The sequence below is a fragment of the Lithobates pipiens genome, unplaced genomic scaffold, assembly GCF_037356315.1.
Source record: "Lithobates pipiens isolate NorthernLeopardFrog02 unplaced genomic scaffold, aLitPip1_a1.2 Scaffold_1, whole genome shotgun sequence".
NCBI classification, from domain to species: Eukaryota; Metazoa; Chordata; class Amphibia; order Anura; family Ranidae; genus Lithobates; species Lithobates pipiens.
The window spans coordinates 240,634,643-240,645,782 of record NW_027507685.1 but is presented as its reverse complement, the minus strand read 5'-3'; the positions used below and the strand labels follow the sequence as shown (position 1 = coordinate 240,645,782).

General features: G+C 43.0%; 1 protein-coding gene across 1 annotated transcript; it reads left to right on the top strand.

Annotated features, from left to right (window-relative positions):
- The first annotated feature begins 257 nt into the window (after positions 1-257).
- Positions 258-2,188, top strand: LOC143986163 (uncharacterized). The gene is made up of 2 exons (XM_077484770.1): positions 258-612; positions 1,820-2,188. Exons 1-2 carry the CDS (start codon positions 258-260, stop codon positions 1,984-1,986), a joined length of 522 nt encoding a protein of 173 aa, XP_077340896.1. The 3' UTR covers positions 1,987-2,188.
- Positions 2,189-11,140: the final 8,952 nt, after the last annotated feature.

Genomic DNA, 11,140 nt, shown 5'->3' with positions numbered 1-11,140 from the left:
ATTAATAGGTATTTACCTGTACCTGCTGAAAATTTACTTACCGAAATGCAGCCTCCACATGTAAGAACCTTGCTGGAATAGATGACCTTTTTGTTCTTGGGTTTAGATTTACATAAAGGTTGTGTTAATGCAGTGCTCCTTCTAACCACTAGAGGGAGCTAGGGTTGAAGGATCCCTCTTGGGGTAATCTTCTGCACATTGGGGGTTGGGTTCACCAAGCTTTGTCACCATTTTCTGTATCAATCAAACACTGACGAATGTCTTTTTTCTCTTCCCAGACTCTCACGGAACCTGAATATTTCAATATGACGGTAGAGGAATATTTGGCTCATGAAAATGAGTATTCTGAAGATTCTTCCCTGACCAGTGAAGAAGACTCTGTAAACTCAGAGGACCTGGAGGATTCTGAAGGTTCTTCAATGATAAGCGAAGAAGGCTCTGTAAACCCAGAAGACCTGGAGGATGCCGAAGATTCTTCCATAATATGCAAAGAAGCCACTGTAAACCAAGAGGTCCTGGAGGATTGGGAAGAGTCTTCCACCACAAGCGAAGAAGTCAATGTAAATGTGGAGCCCATTCCTCATCTAAAATCCACAAAAGATGATGTCATTGGTAAGTATTATAATAGAGAGTTATAAGGCAAGCACAGCAGGGCAATATAATGTATGTCACCTACATATATGCTATATACACTGGGGTCACCACTATATACACAGACACTCACATATATACTATATACACTGGGGTCACTGCTATATACACCAAGAAGGGTAACTACATAGAGTAAGTAGGTGTTAGAACCCCTGGCAGGTTTCCATTAGGGAGATTCACCATCTCCATTTGATCACCAATGTCACCAGGATGGAAAGTGATAGAAGATCCACCAGGACAGAAATAAACCTTCTGATGGGGACAATGGTCTAGGAGGGGACTCAGATATTTCTTCCTAAGTCTTGCTGTGTTTACAGAACAGAAAATAATTAAAGGGAAATCTCTCCATTGGGACCCTTCCTGTAGCAGTATAGGAACTACAATAGGCAATAGCTTGCAATTAACAGCAGAATTTGTCAGTTGTCAGTTGGCTGACTCTTCAGTTGACCGTTGGGCAGCCAATCAGATGGTGTCCGGTGTGAGGCGACAGGTATCAGGTATGAAGGAGATGCATAGACCTGCCAGGCAACCCAGTTGTAAACTAAAGGATTGCACATAACAGACTGACAGAGCTGCTGCCATCATCCCCATCATTGCCACTGGGAGTAGTCATGCGGACAGACGTGTTGTGGGCTCTGCATGGGGGCTGCAGGAGAAGATTCCTTCTATTTTAACATATAGTGTCCAGAACATAACTGCTCACAGGAATCATTCCCCTGCTCCTGTAGAGCCCCCCCCCCCACTATGTATTGTTCTATTATATCATTTAAATGAGTGCACTATATAGATTTCTGTCTATAGAGCATCACTAGAGTTCAGGTGGCACACTTGTACAACTGCTGAGATAAAACCATTATAGAATACTGGAATAATTGTTATTTAGGATAAGCAGAATGATGGGATTGCAATGAGAGGAAGGAAGAGTAAATCACAAACATACTAAGCAGGAAGCACAGCCTGCATATGTAATGTAGCAGATCGGTGGTCTTTATCACCAAGATCTCAGCGCAGTCAGAGATCACATTAGGATTTCTATCTCTAGGTGGCCACAAACTCTAAATATCGTTTGAGGTTCACAATCATTCTATGCCCACATACTCTGTGTAACATCAATAAATGATGTGTAAATAGTAGAAATATAAATAATTGCTTTCTTTTTTCTCCCCAGAAGCAAAAAATGACCCAACCGCCACTGAAAGTGCGCACATAGTCCATGGGACTTTATCACCGGTCCCATCCAGCATAGAGGAGAAGCCCAGCGATGAGGAGATATCCAGTGATGAGATGTCCAGCGAGGAGGAGAAGCCCAGCGATGATGAGATGTCCAGCGATTAGGAGAAGCCCAGTGAGCAGGGGAAGCCCAGCAAATTTTCAATGGAAGATTTAACAATCCTTGATTAACTCGGAGAGGGGTCCTATGGGAAGGTGCTATTGGCCTCCCATCCCTCCTATCAACAGAAGTTGGCGGTGACGATGGTTAAACCAGACAGATATCAAGGCTTCTATATTCCAGAGCGCTACATACTGGAATCATTAAGGGACCGTCCGTATATCACTCATATATTTGGAACATTCCAAACAGGGGTAAGTCTTTATCTCCCAGTCTTTTCATCCTATTCCTGTACTGCTCCCTCTACTGACCCAGACCCTCTAAAATCAATGTTATGCGAATAACAACTTTTTGCCAGTCAAAACTTTCATGAGGATAAGCCTCTCCCTTCCCCCAATGACAGTCTTTGGGTGTATCAATTAGTCCTTTGACCAATGACTGTTAAAGTGTGAGAGGCAGAAGGGAGCCCCATTTGTATCCCACACCAGCTTTTTCTATGGGCTCCGACTGTAGTTGGGGAAGCATTATAGGTAAGAGGAGAACTCTAGAGTGCTTCCTGCAAGGCTGGAGGTTGGTGAAGTCATCTGTATTCATATGCGGGTACAAGACTTTACATGGCCCCAGAGGTAAGATTCCTCATATTAGACTGAATTTTATTGTTTATTATGGGATATAGAGAAGACATAAAGGGGCTCCCCTTTCACTAAATGGAGAATTGCTCCACTGGGGCCCCAGTTGCTTTCAGTGGATCTCCAGGCCGGAACTATATCCAACAAAAGGGGGGGATTCTGAGAGTTGCAGCAGTGTTGGAGCTTCTTTGTGGAGGACATTGTGTCCGGTGTGTAGATGGAGGGATCTGTCCGCTCCGATTCACACATACAAATGGGATAAAAGTTTCAGGCTCACCTGCTGAACTCCTACTCTATGTCATGGTGAGAGCTTGTGAACATTGAGCTATTGGGGTCCGTATTCCTTTATCTATCCCCTTTAATATGAACAATTAAAGTGTACCTCAAGGAAAAATGGTCTTCTTTTAGTTTTGGATAGAATAAGGAAGATTTAGACCCTCTCTCTGGTTTTTATTGGTGTCCTCATTAAGGAAGTCACACTCTTTATGTGTACTGGTGACTGTTGCTCATGAGAGAGAAAATAAATGAAATGCAAAATGTTACAGCTGTCCCCAGATCAGGAATAGAGGGAAAGTCTTCCAATGGTGACACCTGTTGCAGGGACAAAACTCTAAAAGAAGAATTATTTTCACTTTGGGAATTGTCATTTGACTTCCTCTTGAGTCTCTGGGACAGGAAGTGAAGGGAAGTTTCCCCAACAGCATACAGACAGCAGAAATAAATTGGCAAGGGCCTTAACCCTTCCATACTCTATTCAGGACCTGTAGGCGGCATTAGAATTATCTGGAATAGATGTTATTGGGATTAGATATACATCAATGGTGTGTTAATGCAGTGCTTCTTCTGACCATTAGAGGGAGCTAGAGGTTGAAGGATTCCCCTTGGGGTAATCTTCTGCACATTGGGGGTTGGGTTCCCCAAGCTTTGTCACCATTTTCTGTATCAATCAGAAACACTAATGAATGTCTTTTTCTCTTTCCAGATTCTCAACAAACAGGAATATTTTAAAAACGGATATGGAGACATTTATGGCCTGTGAATACCGACACATTGCGATAAAGAAGCCGGAACAGGAGAACTTCAAAAACTTTTCCTACATCTGCAATAGTCTGATGCAGAAACTATCGCCATCTCCCCAAAAGGGAAAAAAATGTCCACCTGCAAGGTGATGGTATAATGTGCTAGTATCCATCGCATGGCACATTATGAAGTACTTACTATAAAACCAAGCCCTCCAGAGGCACATTGTCACCGCTAACAGGGCTTCCATCTTCACCCGCTCTTCCTTCGGCTTCACAGACTCCGGCCATTTGAATGGCCTAGCCACGATGATGTCACTCCCACATATGCACATGGAAGTCACGGCTGTGACACAGAGCTCTAGGGGGACGCCATGAGTATGTGTTCCTTTCAAAGCACATGTGGCGGTGACGTCACCAGCTGCAGCAACATCGAATATCTCTTAACCGATTCACTGTACCTATAGGTAAGCCTTATTATAGGCTGGAGGTACAACTGAAAAAGCTGACTTTACTACCACTTTACACCACTGATACACCCTGTGTAGTGTCAATATTAGCCTTTACTATTAGCACTTTAGATTGTGAACGTCCCATAGACTTTAATAGGGTTCTAAAGTTCACATGAAGTTTAGGTCCGTTCGCAGGTTCTGGTTTGAACCGAACAGGGGGGTGTTCGGCTCATCCTTAAACCTGTGTAAATGTGGCCTAAATGCTAAACAAAATATCTAATTTACGGTCTTGATTTGTGAACCTTAGAAACCCCAAACTGATGATTCAGGGACAATCCGATCGCCTTAGGGGGTCAGGAAGGAATTTTTCCCCCTTTGGAGACCATCTTACCAAGGGGGGTTTTTGCCTTCCTCTGAATCATCGTAAGGTTTCGGGGTCTGAAAAGGCATCATTTCTGAGGAATCACTGACCGATCTCCAATTGATAGATAGACAGATAGCTCAGGATTGCACTACGCACAGAGCTCAGGGTTCAGGATTGCACTAAGCACAGAGCTCAGGGTTCAATAGTCTGAAGCCGAAACTATCGCCATCTCCCCAAAAGGGAAAAAAATGTCCACCTGCAAGGTGATGCTATAATGTGCTAGTATCCATCGCATGGCACATTATGAAGTACTTACTATAAAACCAAGCCCTCCAGAGGCACATTGTCACCGCTAACAGGGCTTCCATCTTCACCCGCTCTTCCTTCGGCTTCACAGACTCCGGCCATTTGAATGGCCTAGCCACGATGATGTCACTCCCACGTATGCACATGGAAGTCACGGCTGTGACACAGAGCTCTAGGGGGACGCCATATGAAGTTTAGGTCCTTTCACAGGTTCTGGTTTGAACCGAACAGGGGGGTGTTCGGCTCATCCTTAACCCTGTGTAAATGTGGCCTAAATGCTAAACAAAATATCTAATTTACGGTCTTGATTTGTGAACCTTAGAAACCCCAAACTGATGATTCAGGGACAATCCGATTGCCTTAGGGGGTCAGGAAGGAATTTTTCCCCCTTTGGAGACCATCTTACCAAGGGGGGTTTTTGCCTTCCTCTGAATCATTGTAAGGTTTCGGGGTCTGAAAAGGCATAATTTCTGAGGAATCACTGACCGATCTCCAATTGATAGACAGACAGACAGCTTAGGATTGCACTAAGCACAGAGCTCAGGGTTCAGGACACATACTCTCTCCCAGGGTTGCAGCGAATGGTGGCACATGTGTTTTGCGATTTTTAAACATCGATATTGGGAGTAGTCTTTTAATTCAATAAATTGGATGTTTTAAATATACTACACTATGGATACGCCTCTTTCTTATTTATCATCTGAATAACGCATTCACGTTGAGGAAAGTAAAGTACCTGGAAAAGCATAATAAAGCGACACAGGGGCTCACACTGTGAAGGCACTTTAACCCCTGCAGGGGCAGGGGATCTGGTGAGTACAAACCATCACTTGCATGAAAAACGCAGGGATTAAGAAATTAACCAACTGTGCACAAGTCACCTTTATCACGTTTTTGGACTATTATATTTTTTTATTATTATTATTTTTTTTATATTTTTCATATATCTTATTTATCGGCGTATAACACGCACCCCAAGTTTAGGGGGGGATTTTAAGGAAAAAACTTTTAGGAGGGAAGTTTAAGGGGAAAAAAAAAAAAAAACTTACATTTATATGCCCATCAGTGACATCTGCAGCCTTGTCCACCATTGTAGCCTTATGCAGCCTTGTCCACCATTGCAGCCTTGTCCACCATTGCAGCCTTATGCAGCCTTGTCCACCGTTGCAGCCTTGTCCACCATTGCAGCCTTATGCAGCCTTGTCCACCATTGCAGCCTTGTCCACCATTGCAGCCTTATGCAGCCTTGTCCACCGTTGCAGCCTTATGCAGCCTTGTCCCCCATTGCAGCCTTATGCAGCCTTGTCCACCATTGCAGCCTTGTCTATTTTATTTTACTATTTGTTTTTTTAATTTTTAAAAATGCCGCCGCCGAGATACACATCTGGCTCTGTGCGGTAGTTCTCGGAGGGCCTTTGGGCAGGCTCTTCTCGCCAGCTTTCGGCCGCCTTCGGCCATTTTCTGCAGCTTTCGGCCGCCGAGAAGAGCCGAAGGCGGCCGGAAACTGCAGAGAAGAGCCGACAGCGGCCGAAAGTTGCCGAGAATGGCCGAAAGCCGCCGATAATGGCCGAAGGCGGGTGAAAGTCACCTTGAAGAGCCGAAGGCGGCTGAAAGCCGCCCAGAGGCTCAGAATTTCAGGGGATCGGTGTATAACACGCACCCACGATTTTCCCCTGATTTTAAGGGGAAAAAAGTGCGTGTTATACGCCGATAAATACGGTATATTTTTATATATATATATATATATATATATATATATATATATATATATATATATATATATATATATATATATATATATATATATATATATATATATATATATATATATATATATATATATATATATATAATTTTTTATATATTACATTTTTTATATATTTAATGCTGGGCACCAGTCACTTATATTGGAGTTACAACCATTTACTTATTTATTCACTGCCACTTTTGCTTCTCTGTTTTTTTTTCTCACATATATGCAAGTGTAGAGATATATATACACACATATATGTATGGTTTTTTGTATTAAGACTTTACTGAATTTCTAACACAGATTAGTGGACCCAACACTACACAGAGGTTCTAACACTTAATTTTTCACTTCTATTTTTATCCAATTTTTCACTAATTTTATTTATTCCAATGACCGATCTCACCGAACACCCTTTCTATGTTTTTTATATAATTCTTATAGTTTATTATCCAATTAGGATAAAATTCATTTCTGGTGGTCAAGGCACTACACAGATTCTGATGTAGTTGGCCTTACAAGATTTTGGATAAAGTCACCAACAAATATATCTTAAGGCCCAACGGTTCTTTCTTCCTTAATATTAGTGGATAAAACGTAGCTTTTTGGTTTGGGTTTATATTCTGCACTTTTTGAGGTATAGCGCCACGTCTACCTACACCTTTCCCATTTCAGGATTGCACTACGCACAGAGCTCAGGGTTCAGGATTGCACTAAGCACAGAGCTCAGGGTTCAGGATTGCACTAAGCACAGAGCTCAGGGTTCAGGATTGCACTAAGCACAGAGCTCAGGGTTCAGGATTGCACTAAGCACAGAGCTCAGGGTTCAGGATTGCACTAAGTACAGAGCTCAGGGTTCAGGATTGCACTAAGCACAGACCTCAGGGTTCAGGATTGCACTAAGCACAGAGCTCAGGGTTCAGGATTGCACTATGCACAGAGCTCAGGGTTCAAGATTGCACTATGCACAGAGCTCAGGGTTCAGGATTGCACTAAGCACAGAGCTCAGGGTTCAGGATTCCAGTAAGCACAGAGCTCAGGGTTCAAGATTGCACTACGCACAGAGCTCAGGGTTCATCGTTGCACTAAGCGCATAGCTCAGGGTTCAGGATTGCACTAAGCACAGAGCTCAGGGTTCAGGATTGCACTAAGCACAGAGCTCAGGGTTCAGGATTGCACTATGCACAGAGCTCAGGGTTCAGGATTCCAGTAAGCACAGAGCTCAGGGTTCAAGATTGCACTACGCACAGAGCTCAGGGTTCAGGATTGCACTAAGCACAGAGCTCAGGATTCAGCCCCTTCTCAGCTCTGTAAGTGAAAAAAAGTTGTGCTACTAATAAAATGTGATAGACAGAATGACTCAGCAGCTAGCATCAACAATCTATTGAAATTCTATAGAAAAAGCGAAAAATAAATAAAATGCAGCGCTAGTGAAAAAATGTAGTGATCTCCAAAACCATATCACAGTCATATGTGTTAAAATAATCCCCAATAATTTTAAACCACTTTAAAGAAACACCATAAACAGCGGAAATGTGCGGTGACACAATGTAACTAGTTCCAAACTGAGGGGAGAGGCAAAACTTAAACCGGACCTTTGAAGGCCCGTAATAGCAAACTGCTTCTCCAAAGTGTGAAAGAAATATATATATATTTTAAGATAATAAAAGCTGACTTCAAACAATTAAAGGAATAGTCCGTGAGTATATATAAAGAATGAACTTGCTCCCTCGGGGGGGTGTAGTCCTATTAAATAAGTAAGGAGTACTGTCTCTTCAGACTGCTGCTACACCATAAAGCCTGTATACATCCATACGTCACCAATGATAATCCATATGTAGGTAATAAACAGATAAGGTAAGCTTACCCCATAAGATGGACACACACACTATATAGCGGTGGGTCAAATGAGCGTTTGGACCGCCAGATTCAGCAGGTCTTTCAACAGAGACGCTGGCAATATGGAGACGTATTCTAACTACTTCCAAGAGGAAGAAGCAGTGGATGGCCGGTACTGCAATCACTCCAAAAGGTAATTGAACCCATGAAGCAAGCCAATCTCTGGATCTCTGGATGTATGCAACTCTCAAATGGTATGCAATGGTCGATTCCCACTCATAAAAAAGGGGAGAAAAAAAGGCTTCCACATAACCCTCCAGTAAGTCCATATAAAAATCATAAAAAACACATAACGCGGTAACAAAAAAGAGTGAGTTAAAAACCCGACATGTTTCGAAGGTCCTTCTATTGGGGCATCTGACTCACTGTTGGCCACCACTCTGAATATATTACCCTTTCAATTACCCAGAAAAGAATCAGCTGTGCTTTGCTGACAAGCAAATCCCTCAGTCAGCCAATCATAAGTGTTTCCCACAGGTTGGCGCCTCCCTCCACATATAATTAACCAATGTACACCACTGAGAACATGACTCCTCACCACTCTTTAATCACCTGACCAAACCTCAGCCGCCAGCGTCATTGCGCTCCAGCTCTGTGCGATCCAAGCCTCAAATGCGCTGTTAACCAGTCAGATCGGAGATGCAAATTACACATCTCCCTTCCGGAAATTCTCATTGCGCTTCCGGAAACGCGCTCCAAGCCTTGCGGTGATTCCGGCAAAAACCAGAAGTCCCCGCAATAGGCTGGACGGCCGGTCAGGGAGAGTCACCACAATGAATAACGCGGCCAGGTCAGCAGGAAAGGGGAGATCACTGCAGTGGGTTAAACGGCCAAATCCGGGGGGGGGGGGGGGGGAATTTAAACCAAAAAATTGTTATATATAACAAAAATAAAAGAAGCTGCGCATGCCCTAATCCACCTTTCAAATATATAAAAGGCGACCAAGGATGAGTGCAATACCCCAGCTCACAAAATGAGAATGGCATTACACCTAAAGTGCAAGCTTAGCCAAAAAAAAAACTTTTTAAAAAATTTTGTATACAAAACTTCATTCATGAAAAATACAGATCCAAACATGACAATATCATGATTACTAGAGACCACCTACAATTACTAAACCTACAAAGACTGGAAGAAAAAAAATAACCACTTCAAGATTTGTTAATAAATGTATTTATGTCCCACTCAATGTTTATCTCATGGGGAGAGTACAACTTGAGCCGTATATCCAGAATGTTTCAAGTTTTAAGACTCCCCTAACACGGGACCCCCCTCTCCAATGAGGGACCAATTTATCTGTAGCACTGACCCCCCCGAAGGAGAGGATGATTTTATTGGGCTTACCGTTACCTTCTTTACCTCGTGCGCGTTTAGGGGTTTCCCGAGGTAGATGACCCAAGAACTGTAGAGATTGACGCCAGATCCACTTAAAGCAGGGCTTGACAAATTTTCTTGGAATCTAGGAGCCAGCTAAAAAAGTTAGGAGCCAGGTCCGTAACGGCAATCCGGACCTGTCCCTGGCCTGACATGGAGACAAGTGAGGGGAAGATAGCGCGGCCCCTACCTGTCTCCAAGTCATTGCCCATAGCTCTTAGATTACATTTTATTTTTTATTTTTTTTAAATGACAATTGATTGTTTTTGTTTTTTAAATTGCATTTTAGTGTAAATATGAGATCTGAGGTCTCTCTGACCCCGGATCTCATATTTAAGAGGACCTGTCATGCTTTTTTCTATTACAAGGGATTTTTACATTCCTTGTAATAGGAATAAAAGTGACATTTTTTTTTAAAAAGAACAGTGAAAAAATAAAAAGTTAAAATAAGAAATAAAATAAAAATTTAAATGTGCCCTGTCCCGCCAAGCTTGCGTGCAGAAGCGAACGCATATGTGAGTAGCGCCTGCATAGGAAAGCGGTGTTCAAACCACACGTGAGGTATCGCCGTGATCGGTAGAGCGAGAGCAATAATTCTAGCCCTAGACCTCCTCTGTAACTCAAAACATGTAACCTGTAGAATTTTTTAAACGTCGCCTATGGAGATTTTAATGGGTAAAAGTTTGTCGCCATTCCATGAGCGGACGCAATTTTGAAGCGTGACATGTTGGGTATCAATTTACTCGGCGTAACATTATTTTTCACAATATAAAAAAAATTGGGCTAACTTTACTGTTGTCTTTTTTTTTTAATTAAATAAATAACTTTCCCCCAAAAAAGTGCGCTTGTAAGTCCGCTGCACAAATACGGCGTGACAGACAGTATTGCAACCACCACCATTTTATTCTCTAGGTTGTTAGAATAAAAAATATAATGTTTAGCAGTTCTTAGTAAAGGGGAGGAGATGGGCGGGCAGTGAAAGCTCCATTAGCATTGCTGGCTGTCATACTAACAGCCACCACTAGAGGGCGCCAGATTCCAGAAGGAAACATAGGACCGCAGAAGGCCTCAAAGCCGTGGCCTCAATTACCGGCCAGCGGTGGCGCGGCCCGACGCGATCACGCCGGGGGGGTGCACGGAGACAGGATACCCCCAGCTGTGCTGCCCATGCGCCAGGTCGCTAATTCTAGCGCAAATGTTACCTGGCGCCCGGGTTTTTTCGAGCCCTGACTTAAAGGGATTTTTATCTGCGAAAAATAGTTAACACAGTCTCTCAACGTAGGGTTAGAGGGTTTGGGTAGAAAAGTCATTCACAACTGGATCCTCACCCTTATTGGATAGTCCTTCTCTCACCAGGCCTAGCAGC

Excerpts from the sequence above, each read along its gene's own strand:
- LOC143986163 (XM_077484770.1), top strand. The coding sequence starts at position 258 with ATGTCTTTTTTCTCTTCCCAGACTCTCACGGAACCTGAATATTTCAAT. Across the intron at positions 613-1,819 it reads CACAAAAGATGATGTCATTG|AAGCAAAAAATGACCCAACC; the intron begins GTAAGTATTATA and ends TTTTCTCCCCAG.